This window comes from Tiliqua scincoides, chromosome 1, assembly GCF_035046505.1.
Source record: "Tiliqua scincoides isolate rTilSci1 chromosome 1, rTilSci1.hap2, whole genome shotgun sequence".
Lineage (NCBI taxonomy): Eukaryota > Metazoa > Chordata > Lepidosauria > Squamata > Scincidae > Tiliqua > Tiliqua scincoides.
Genome location: NC_089821.1, coordinates 179,393,708 through 179,406,677, shown reverse-complemented (window position 1 = coordinate 179,406,677; position 12,970 = coordinate 179,393,708). Strand labels below are relative to the sequence as shown.

Genomic DNA, 12,970 nt, shown 5'->3' with positions numbered 1-12,970 from the left:
ATAATTACATTTGAAATTAGTGGACTTACAGTCCAATCCTCTGTGTGTCTATTCAAAAGTACATTCCATTATAGTCAATAGGACTTACTCCCAGGAAAGTGTGGATAGCATTTCATCCTTAGGCAGGCTTAACTCCTTGTTGGATAGTCTCTTCTATAATGTATCATTCTTTAAATAATGATGTTATAGCAGTTGAAGAGCAACACTTTTTTAACAAAATCAGGGAAGCTGAATTGCTAACAGATTAAGGATTCAGTAAACAGTCAACTCAACCTCCTTCACACAACTGCTCTAAGCTGACCTTCCATTGCCCTGTTGTCATATTAGTTATCCAATTAGACTCATGCTGTTTTGGTGCTCTTATAGAATTCAACAACACTGCTCTTACTTTATAATTCTCCCATTAGAATCACTAATTCCATAAGCTGCCTCAAATAGTTAAAATACAGTCAGCAAAACTATACCGTATCCCGTATACTGAAACTCAGGGAAATCTAGAAGGAAAAATATTTCACTCAGTTTTCTCTTGAAACAACATTATTCACTAGCCTAGCAAAAGTTTTTGTGGCTGTAGAATCCCTCATAGAGGGAAACCTCTTCCTTTAAGATTTTACATATATGACCATATGAAGTTGCCTGATACTGAGGCCAAATGAAGGCTGCCATCCTGTACATATGCATATTTACCTGGGACTAAGCCCCATTGAATTTCACTGGATTTATTTATTTATTATCCATTTAGTTTAAAGATTTCTTTACTGCTTTTCTAAAAACCCAAAGTGGTGTTCAACAGAACATAAACATATTACAAAAACATCAAAATAAAACATTAAAGTAAAAAAAACCATTAAAACAATTCTTAAAAGAACAGCAATAAGAGAGCAGATTAGCATGTAACATAACTGTAAAATTATGTAAAAGCAGCATACAAGTTAGAAAGGGTCCCTAGGGAGTATCTCTCTCATCAAAGGCCAGGCAAAACAGATGGGTCTTCAGATCCCACCAGAAACCATATAATGAGGCTGACCTCTGGTCTTGTGGCAGCTGGTTCGAGAGGCATGGTGCCACAACTGAGAAGGCCCTACACCTTGCTGCCATCCCCCTGGCTTCAAATATGGGCAGTACCCTAAGAAGAGCCCTCTCTTGATGACTACAGGGAACATGCAGGAATATATGGGAGAGGGTGGTCCTTGAGGTATCCCAGTCCTATGCAATATAGGGGTTTAAATATCATTATCACCAACACCTTGAACTGGACTCCCTAGTGGGTCCCAGCCCACAGTATAAGAAACACTGCATTACAGTAGTCTAACCAAGATGTCTCTAGGACATGGATCACTTTTGCCTCTGTTGCCAGGTCCAACTGACACAGGTATGATCTCAGTCAGCCAAAGTTGGGCAAAAGCCTCTCTGGCCACAGATGCCAACAGAGCATCCAGGGGCAGCTGTGGATTCAATAGGACTCCAGGCTATAAACATGCTTTTTCATCAAGGGACCCCATCCAGAGCAAGTTGTGGGTCTAGTATATCTATGCATAGGGTTGTGCTGTAAATGTGACTTTAATCTTGTAAGTGGCCCTGACATGCTTGCTTTTTCTGGCCATAAATAGCTAGTGCTGGTAATATAAATCATGACTGTGGTGGGGAGGTAGGGGGTTTTAATGCTATTCTCTGCCATGTCCTGACCTGGATATCTCCTCCCATCATGTATCTTAGACAAAAGTCCTAACTGGATCCCTTTGAACGGCCATTTTCAACCACTGTGCCATGGCACATTGGTGTGCCACGAGTGGTCCACAGGTGTGCCACAGGAATTTGAGGGAAGGTCATTGATTAGTAGGGCCAATAGGGATGCAAGGCCCCCACTGGCAGCATGGTGTGCCTTGGCAATTATCCAAAACCAGATGGTGTGCCTTGACATTTTTGGTGCTTTGTCAGTGTGCCGTGAGATGAAAAAGGTTGAAAATTGCTGCCTTAGAAGCTTCCAGCATATGCGTGTGTGTATGGGGGATGTTCTAGAGCAGGATCACAGCAGTGAGGGGAGTTGTATCATTAAAGTTACCGCAGGATAGCTCTGCAGGATCCAAGGTGCTCGTGCAGGGCTCTGTGCCCTACACAAGTGCCTTTACCTTACAGTAAAGTGAGTAGCCCCTTTGCAGGGCTGCTTACCTTACCCAGGGGAAGGGGATGAAAATCCCCTTCCCCTGAGGCACCTTCCGCGGTAGCCTGGGGTGCACAGGATCCGGCGGCAGCCGTTCTTGGTGCCGCCGAGCCTGGGCGCCCTGGGCAGCTCAGGATTGGGCTGTATGGCTCCAAATAAAACTATTCATAATGCTTAAATAGGCTAAGGGGAGAGGAGATGTCAGCAACCTTGAAGGAAAACCCATAGTTAAATATTTAACTGTACACACAGTTCTTAATGAAACAGAACATGGCAACTCTAATATGTTTAGATCACAAGAGATTTTGGGAACAACCATACAGGGAATTCAAATGGAAGATAAATGGTTTCTGAATAAAGATCACAGGAAACAAGGCATTTGGAGAATTGTGGATTATAGAATTACCATCTAGGCAGCCTGAAAAAATACACACATTGGGAATGTTTAAGTAACAGAGGTTAGAATGGGTAGGCGGATAAGAAAGCAAGAGAAGAGTTGCATGAAGTTCTTTTTTGAATTGCAAATAAAATCCTACTCTTTAAGATACTTTTTAAAATTTGTATATATTATCTAAGCAAATATATTCAACTGTAAGTTTACCCTGTAGGGTGAAATGCATACTGGCAAATACTTAACACAGAAGCATGGGTCCTGGTATACTCACAAGTGGCAATAGGCCGCTGTATTGCCCAGGCATTCTTCCCCCCCCCCCCACACACACATAATGCACATGACAACAATTCTAGTAAATCAATGGCCATGTTTATTGATTATTTGTTAATAGCAATTGGTCAATGCAGCAGATCCTGCCCACTCTAAGATCACCCACAAATATGACCCCTAACAAACCTAAGAAATTATCTAGGATTTAACACATCTAGCATTATGCTTCTAGAATTCCAGGCAGACCTCTGAAACTATCTACAGTCTGATCTTTTTTGGGGTGTTAAAAATGCATCTCACATGATGAAAATCAGGTCATCCTAAGTTAATTTCCTAAATTTTCAAACTAATTTCCTCACTTTCAGAATTCAACTCCCTTTTATGTGGAGTTTAATTTCTTTTTTATTCCTGTTGTTGCATTTGTTAGGGGACGATAGTCAAGAGGTACTGAAATGTACTAGGAATGATGTATCCTAGTGTGTTCTGATTTCTCCTCTAGAAACTGTGGTTTGATGTTGTCATAAATATACTTAGTATATAAGCTTGTGTGTGTGTGTGTGAGAGAGAGAGAGAGCTCACCCTACTTCCTGTTTCCTGCTTTGTATTGATGTTCACTGAGTCGTCTAGCACAGGGCACTCCAAACCGTAGTTCACACACTGGATCCGGCGCCCTCCCTTGCATGAATGGAAGTTGCAGTTCATGTGGGGAAAGCTGCCATTGTTGCTGCTGATCTCCCCCCCATGTTGGTTCAACTCCACTGCTTCTGTGTTCTGCAGACCTAGCAGGCTCTGTGCTAGAATTTCCTAGCAAATGTGGGGGGAGATTGGTAGTGACGATGACAGCCTCCCTAGTGGAACAGTAAACTCCAGTTGCACTGGGGAGGCTGTTTGCAGCACACAGCAGTCTCTGGTTTAGAAACCACTGGTCTAGCATGCAAGCTCCCTGTCTGCTTCTCCTTGCTCTGAGCTTTCTGTTTATAGCAGCTGGGTAAAGCAAGATTCCAAATCCTTTGTGAGTCTGTGAACATAAACAAAGGTAATGGGTGCAAAGGCGGTGTAGAGATAGGATTCCCCTGTATCCACTGTTTCCTGTATCTGTGGGGGGGGGAGGAACACATCCCTTGCAGATACGGGGGGACACATGTTTTTCAACATTAACTTTGTTTCCTTTTCAGATATAAAGATTACAGACCAGATGGAATCCTCAGGTGATGATATTTCAGCCACATTGAGTACTGTGCCATACTTCATTGGTTCTCCTGATCTTCCCACATCCCTTCCAGAAGATGACATTTTGGGGCCTACAGACCAGATCATATTTTTGCCAGCAGTGACCACCAGTGGCCCATCAGTTCTCATTGACGAACCTTTTGAAGTAACTAGTTCTCTGTGGCTAGCAACATACAGTGATACCCCTCCTGAAATGGGAGTCCAGGATATTGCCACTGAATTAGGCACGATTGACATAAGTCCAGAGATTATTGATGAGGAGGGTAGTGGCTTCTTCGTACTACCGGAAACCCCACCTGCAGATATGACCCCTGCTCCTCCACTGAAGTATGTAACTACAAGCTCCATGACAACTGCAGCCAAAGGCAAAGAGCTAGTGGTGTTCTTCAGCTTGAGAGTAACTAACATGCATTTTTCTGATGATCTCTTCAATCGGAGTTCTGCAGAATACAAAGCACTGGAACAGCAGTTCATGCAGCTGGTAGGTTACAAAGTTTTCTTTTTTAAATGCATAAGTAGTTGTGGGTCATCACATTTAAGATGAATATGTTACTATTCTGTAAGGATTTTGTTGCTGCTGTTCTTCAGTTAAAAAATGAAAATAAACAGGCTGATATGGCAAAGCACTTTTAGAGGAAAATTCTTGAACCCAGTCACAAACCCCAACATAGCATGATTTTTACTCAGAAGTAAGAAAATAGTGTGCAATGTGGCTTACTCTTGGGGAAATGCACACTGAACTGCAGTCTTCTCTCAGGTATACAAACAATGGCATACAATGTACGTATTATAACCCATAGAGCATAGCTCCGTTTACTTTGATTCCGGCAGCTTTGAATAAATACCTGATGTGGTAGTACATTAGTATTGAACTGAACTGAATATAAGTAGCAAGTGAATGTAAGTAGCAAGTGCTTATAGAGGATAAGTGATATATGAAAAATACATCTGTGTAAAAAAACTTGTGGCCCAAACCTATCCTCCTGGCGTGCTAGCAGAACATACGTTCCCCTGGTGCTGCTGTCACAAAAGGGCCATACAGCACTTTGTGACAGCATGTAGCCCGGAAATGCCATTAAGAAAACTAGAACCCTTACACTGGCACTGATGCTCCCAGTTTAGTACACATCTTTTGATCACACTGAGGGACCATCCTGTTCTGCAGGAGGCATGCACATTTAGAATGTGATTGACCATTATCAGCTTTCCTCCTCCCCTTACTCCATGGCTCTCACCTGCCCCAGAAGCATCTGATGTATGTCAGTGTGGATGGATGGGTGGCAGTGGCAGGGAACTGAGGATCCTTTTAGAACCATCGAAAGATGAGCCACTGCCATTTATCTATGATTACTCACAATTACATTCTTCTCACTCTTTCAAACATAGCTCAAAAGGCCAAGGAGATTGAAGGAACATCCATCACAGAGTTTGAAGCAGTTAGCAGCAGCAGCAGCAGCAGACATAAATCATAAAAATACCATATACTCTCTCATATCTAATGCAAGTTTTCATTCCTGCACTTCATAAAGGGAGCCCCTATGTAACCTCTATGGGGGCAAAGCATCCCTCTGCTAGTCCTGTGGTAGAGGTGGTGCTGATAGGGATGCTATGAGCAAACAGAGTAATAATCTCTCATAAAAGAACAAACTGAGCCATACCTGAGTAAGGATGGTACCTCACCCCCCACCCTGCCATGCAGCCCAGCCTCTCTGGTAGGTTAATATCACAAGCATATTTGGTTAGTATGAAATAATGGTCCTTTTCTTACTTTTTAACCAAACAAGATGATGTCAAGCTCTCATTTATGTGTCTGCTCCAATTACACACCAAGCAAGATGGGAGGAGGGCTCTGCCTTACCTCTCAGCAGTTAGGTGAGGCAGAGCCTTCCATCTCCAACATGTCCCTGTTATTGTTAGCCCTCCATATCTTGCTTGATATGTAATTGGATTTACATTTAGCCATATGAAAAAGATACTTACTCTTGGAGTAATCCAAGAGCATGGGAATATATAGGTGTTTCCCTATAGACAAATACTAAAATTTTCTGTGCAACAGGATGCTAGTAAGAGTATGCTGTAACACAGCATTTTTCAACTGGTGGAATGCATACGATCAGTGGTATGTGTGATGTTGTCCAGTGGTATGCAAGAGGCCATGGCGCCTGGGGCTGTGACGTTACTTCTGAGTTCAGTGAAGTAGCAACTGTTCCTAGCAAGGTTGAGAAGCAGTCACTGTGCCCTGTTCTGTGGCTGCTCCAAGCTTTTCTGAGTTGCTGTGCCCTGTTCTCACAAGCGCTTGCAACAACAGGGTGCAGCAACTACTTCTCGGAGAACATAAGAAGAACCCCACTGGATCAGGCCAAAGACCCATCTAGTCTAGTTTCCTATATCTCACAGTGGCCAACCAGTTGCCTCAGGGAGCACACAAGGCAACAAGAGACCTGCATCCTGGTGCCCTCCCTTGCATCTGGCATTCTGAGGTAGCCTACTTCTAAAATCAGGAGGTTGCTTGTACACATGCAGGAAGTTGCTTGTAACGCATGATGGACATTTCCTCCAGAAATTTGTCTGGTCACTCCAAGCTTTGTAAACCCAGAAGCGACATTGTGGCCCCAGGTATCTTAGACACTGGTGGTACTTAAGATAATTACAACATTGGAAGTGCTCCATCAGAAATAACAGGTTGAAAAAACACTGCTCTAACGTCGTCTGACAAGGCCCTCTGTGAGTAAAAGGACAACTTTCATGTGAGATTGAATAGTGATGGTTCAGTGGCATTTTATTTATTTATTCATTCATTCATTCCTACCCCATCTTTCTCCCAAGAGGAACCCAAGGGGGAAAGAACAAACATATGAAGCACACCAAGGATAGTGTCAGTAAATGCACGTAGACATGGAATTGGGTCATTGATACCTGGGTTTCCTTCTTTCTTTCCACTGCCTTAACCAACATTGTATAAAGCCCACTTGAACCTATAAAGCTGCCCTACTGGTCTACAATCTCTGGTTACAATTCACATTTAAACATGCTTAACGGATTACTTTTTAAGCTGAACTGCAGTCTATGAATTAAATTAGAAGAAAAATGGCACTCCATCTATCTTAATAGATCATTGAGATCTAAATACTGAGACCGCTGATGACTAAGAAACTTAACCTGGTAGCAGATGTAAAATCTGCTAATAAAGTCAGTGCAGCGGGGCTGGTTGACTTATGTTCCTGAAAATGAAAAGTGAATATAAGCGGGATTAGTGGCGGGTGGCCATTGACAGGGGATTTAAAACTGCCTCCTTTTTTTTCAGCTGCTTCCCTATCTTCAGTCCAACCTTACAGGATTTAAGCAACTGGAAATACTAAGTTTCCGCAACGGAAGTGTGATCATCAACAGCAAAATGAAGTTTGCCAAGTCAGTGCCATACAACATCACAGAGGCTGTCCATTGTGTGTTGGAGGACTTTTGCGATGTGGCAGCTCAGCGCCTTAACCTTGAAATTGACAGCTATTCACTTGATATTGAGCCAGGTGATGTAAAAATTGGGGGGGGGGGGCGGGATGACAGGTCCAAACATTTCTTTCCTAGAGGCATGTTGTTATATCCACTTCCTTCTGTAGACATCAACACCCCTAAAGTCAGTATCTTTCACTTCATTCCTTCATTGAAAGTTCCATCTCACTCTGCATTTTGTACTTCCTTGGAATTCCCCAGTATCAAGCATAAGCACAAGCATCTCACATCAGTTGAGAAAGGTGAATGCTGATTTTATCAGCAATTGGGAAAATGTGCTGGCAAAGAAAGCAACCATTTCAACGTGCATTCATAATTCTAGTCTGATACAAGGCACATGGATTTGTACTTGTATATTTGTTGCCAAGGACAAAACATACAATGAGAAGCACTCCTTAGAAGTTCAGGAAGATAAGAGCAAAATAAGCAGAATTTACTGCACTACATGCACATTTCTAGAAAAACAGGTATTTTATAATTACTGCATTAATTTTTTTATTTAAAAAATACATAGATACATTAGATAATAGACTTCCAATAATCCGGCACCTTTGGGATCTGGGTAGTGCCAGATTATCAGTTATGCAAGACTATTAGGAGGGAGGTGTGTGTGTGTGTGTGTGCTCCCAGTGATCCCCAAATCTAGTGCCCCTGTTGCTATAGCAGCACAGTGGCTTCTTACATTACTCCAAGCCACTTGCAGGGGCTGGCAAGTTCAGGAGTCTGCTCCCGAGATGGGAGTAATTCTGGCAGGATGTTTATGTCAAACTTTTGAGAGTATAAGGTACTGTAACTGAAAAAAGTTTATTGGTCATAATACAGAAAAAAACCTTACTTTTCTGTGTTTTCCTTGAAGAGAGTGAAATGTTCTTTGCAATTTGCTCCTTAAAATGTCCACAACCGAATGACCTGTGAGTAGTCAAGCTGGAATGTTGACTCCTGATCAAATCTGATGGCAGGGATTGTTCCAGGGATGGCAGGGAGGGTTCCAGCTGGGTGACTGAGCCCTTCTAAGCCAGCTAGTTTGCTATAGCCTCTCAAGGGGAGCAGATTGGGGGGGGGGAATGTCAACACACTTTCCACCTAGTGATTTACCCCTAAACAAGCCAGGCAATGCAGGAGAAAGGAGAGGGCAGAGAAGGTGTGTAATAGGGTGGGGAGGGCAGAGATGGGAGCAGATCAGGCCTGAGAGGGGAGTGGCAAGTGCCATCTCCCAGGGCCTTCAAGAGAAATTTTATCAGGAGTTACCATTCTTTTGGGCCCTTTCCCAAAGGTGTGGGGAGAGGTGAAACAGAGCATGGAAGGGTGACAAGAGGGTTGGGCAGAACAGGGGTGGGGAGAAAGCAAAACACAGCAGGGGGAGGGTAGCAACAGCCAGAAAAGTCTTTGGAGCCCAGGTCTGCCTGCCTGCCTGCACAGAGTCATCAGCTAGTTACAGTAATACAGGAAACCAAACATACTCCTAAAGTCTCTCTAAAATCTTTTAAATATAGAAAACCATTGCAGAAAATTAGCATCACTGTATTCAGGCTCACACTAGAATGGAAAGTGTCCTGTGTTTACCAAAACTTACTTCTACAGTAGTGTAGTCCTGCAGCTGTGTCCCTGAGCTCCTATACACCCTTCCTTTTTAGCAGATCCACTATGCAAAGAGCTATTGTAGCAGGCCAGTTTCAGATTTGACACTGTATTAAGGAAAGTCATGTATGCATTCCTTGGTCCAGCAGATATGGCTTCTGGCACCAGCTGCCACTGCATGCCCAGCATCCCATGCAGTCAGAGAGTTCAGGTGAGATCAGAAAATATAAGATCCCAGGAAATTTCTGGGCTCCTTTCTTTGGCTCCTTGGTCCCCAGGTACAAATTAATCCCTTTACAACCTCTCATAGGTCCTGCCATCTTCTATCCTTGTAAACCTGTCATGGCTCCACTTGGACTTGCCCAGCAATATCACCTTGAGGAGACCTCCAGCCTGCTGCTTGCCAGCACTGAATACAGCATGGGCCGCACGGCCCAGCTGCACCAGTGCTGGTTAGGATTAGGCTGTGACTCTACCAGACCTAAATCCAAACTCATGAACTCCACTTAGGACACTGTATAAACACCAGCAACTATTCCTAGGATATTTGTCAGGGAGAGAGCTTATGCTAGCATGATCTAGTCTTATCATGCACTTTACCTAGGACACCCTGCAGCATTAACAGTGTTCATTTGACCCCTTCATTCCACAAACCAGAGAAACAGGTAGTTCACCAACATTCCTGAGTTCACCTTCCTTTGGAGATTCACACTTCAGGAACATGACATAATGGGATACCTAGCTCCCTGCTGTAAAATAAGCACATATTTAAAGACAGATTATCTGCTTGAATGGAGCAGGGAGTTGTGTTTGTGTTTTTAGTGCTGAAAAATTGCCTGCACTCTGAATGTAAAGAACAGGCAAAGAGACTGGCAGTCAGACTTAGATAACAGAATGATCTTTCATATTAGTATAGTAAGAAACATAATATGAGAAATATCAAAAGATGCCTTGACAACTTAGGGTGCAATCCTAACCCCTTATGTCGGTGCTTTTCCGGTGCCAATGGGGCGTGTGCTGCATCCTGCAATTGGGTGTCACTCACGGAGCCTCCTCAAAGTAAGGGGATGTTTGTTCCCTTACCGCAGAGCTGCATTGCTCTTATGTCAGTGCTGGAAAGCACTGACATAAGGGGTTAGGATTTCGCCCTTAGTAACATAATCTACAGGAGTTGAAATTGCATGTCTCACTGTCTACCGGTGACTGTAGACATTGACTAGGTTCAGGTGTAATACTAAACTAAGATGAAATCATTAATAGCACTAGCCTGGGGCTTGTGCACAAGGGAAGGAAATGTACATCTGACTTTAACACAAAACCATAATTCGTCATTGCATTTGAACATAGAAAATTGCAGTTTGATTTAACCAGCTTGCGAAGAAGCCAGACTGTCAAACCAGGATAAGCTCATGGTTTTGGGTTATGCCTGAAGATTTTTACCTATAGTTATTCATAAACTCCCGTTAACAACCTTCCACAGATCAACAGTGCCTTGGCACCATGTTTATGTTCGGCTGAAAGAAATTGCCAGAAGTGTTGACATGGCAGTGTCATGAATCTGTTGGTATTGTCAACATCATGTTGTCTTGACAACGGTCCTGAAAGGCCCTTTGAGTTAGACTTCTCCAGTTTAGAAATGTGATGTTGCACTGAATGAAATATACTGCCTGGGTTCTAAAAGGTGCCCTTTTGCTTAGTGGAACAAAATTTGTTGATTTAAAATGTGAGCTTTTAAGCTTCAGAAAATTCTGAAAAAGACAAGACAAACAGTAAAGTCAGAATGGCTTGTGTCTGCATCTACCCAGCTTGGTAAGCACAATAGCACAGCCAAGAATCCTGAGCGAACTGTTAAAAGAACTGCTTTTCTACATATTTGTTGATATATACACATGCTTGCAGGTGGGCCTCTAGCTGTGGCACTCACTAAGTATGGAACTACGGTGCCTGCCATGCATGCACGCTGGGTGTCCACACTGGGTACATTTAGCAGATTGCCTACCACTACTACTATGGAAACTTAAGGGTTAACTATAAGGCTGAACTGCTTCTTTGCTACTACAAGAAGCCTGCACGTAGTTTGTGCTCTGCCTTTCACATGTATGCTAGGCCCAGCTCACATTACCTTCTTGCCTACGTTGTCAGGTTTCCTTCCCACTCTCCTCATTAACAGTGTCACCATCCCTGAAATCAGAAGTGTGCACTTTTCTTCTCACAGGGACTCTCTCACTTGCTGTACAGCTGATAAACTAGTTTTATATTTTGTCTCGGTGTTCTACATGTTGTGAGGCACAGAGTAAAATATGACCGTGTGACATGGAAACACTGTGGTGAGCTGCTACAAGACATTTTTACCAGATGGTGAACACTCTCCTAGGTATTTTGCAACGTATCCTACAAGCATGTTTAGCCTAACCACATATTCAACATAAAACTGAACCAGGGAATCTTATAAAGGTTTGCAAACCTCTTTCATAGCCACAGGTATCTTTCCTAAATAGCTTCTCAGTTCAAAATGCTTCCAGTCCAAATTTCAGTTATTAATTTCTAATAAATGAGGGCCATCCAGTGGAAGGAGTGCTGTTGTTAAAAACCTACAAAAATTATTAGCTGACTGTTATCAACCAATGGCATTCAGTAGACACTTTTGTTATCCCTTACAGCCATGGTCATTTCAATAAAGCTTTGGCCAAAAATAGTTATGAACTATAGGACATCAAATAGACCTACTTGAAATCAGAATGAAGACGAAAAATCAGAAAGTCTTGGGGCTTGTTCACCAATAGAGATGGTAAACTACTCTGACTAGGCAAAATTACTGACTGGAGAGGATTCAAAGTGATCAAAGGTGTTTATCCACTACCTCAGTAAGTGAAAACAGATAACAGTGTAGCAGCTTTCCATGTAAGCTGAACTGCATTGGAGTGTTTGCTGGGATTTAGAGAAAATAGAATGCGAACAAGGGCTATAGCGCATGGGTTTGGCCTTGCCATGTGAACAGACTGCTAGACGTAGGGAAAAGTCAGGGCCCATAAAACTGGTATAAGTGCACAAAATTGTTTACAAAATATAAAAGTGACTCAGATATTAGAGCCCATCATTGGGGAAGGGTGAGAGGAAGCTCTAAATGCACCAGTGACAGGAGTCTTGCTGAGGCATTTTGATCTCACTCCAGCCCAGTTTCCTATTGGAAGCTTACCACAGAAAGCTGGGATTCCTAGCTTCTGACATGTGAGACCTTCCTCCAGTAAGTGCCTGCTAGTTACTCAGTTACTGCTGGTCACTCACCACTCAGTAGTGAGGAACTGGCATCCAGAAAGAGATTCTGAAGCTGTACCCAGTTCCAGTTAACCCTAACTTCCAGGGAAGGGTGTTGAATAATAGCTAAATAAACAAGAGAAAAGGAAGTCGAGAAAACAAGGAAAGTGGCAAAATTTTCAAAATCAGGAGGAAATGAACTGATTAGCAATGAAGAGAAAAGGGGGGCAGAGATTTGGGTCTAAGGGAGTTGGGAGGGATTGGGTCTAAGATGGATATGTAAAAGAGAGTTTTGCATTTTGGGGAAACCATTTATGCAAGTGTGTGCATTGATTGCAGGCTGAGAGGTGAGGAGACTTGCTGCTGCTGTTGCCTCTCTGTTTCAGCCTCTTTGCTCTTCATTCATACACATTTGCTGGCAATAGACCTCATTGTATGTCCTTTTTCATTGTCATTTCGTTTGGTTTCCTCCTCACCCTTCCTTTCCTAGCTTGCAAATAATAAAAGGGGGGGGGTGGCTGTGCAGTAATAGCTTATGCTGGTTTACCCTCTACTTCTCTGTCTGAAGGAAGCAG

The 12,970-nt window shown here is 42.9% G+C and overlaps 1 protein-coding gene across 1 annotated transcript in view; it reads left to right on the top strand.

Moving 5' to 3' along the window:
- Window positions 1–12,970, top strand: part of IMPG1 (interphotoreceptor matrix proteoglycan 1) — a 92,601-nt gene that overhangs the window by 64,442 nt on the left and 15,189 nt on the right. The window contains exons 13-14 of the mRNA XM_066622708.1: window positions 4,001–4,536; window positions 7,360–7,579. Coding sequence (XP_066478805.1) covers window positions 4,001–4,536; window positions 7,360–7,579 — 756 coding nt within the window. The remainder of the gene's footprint in view (window positions 1–4,000; window positions 4,537–7,359; window positions 7,580–12,970) is intronic.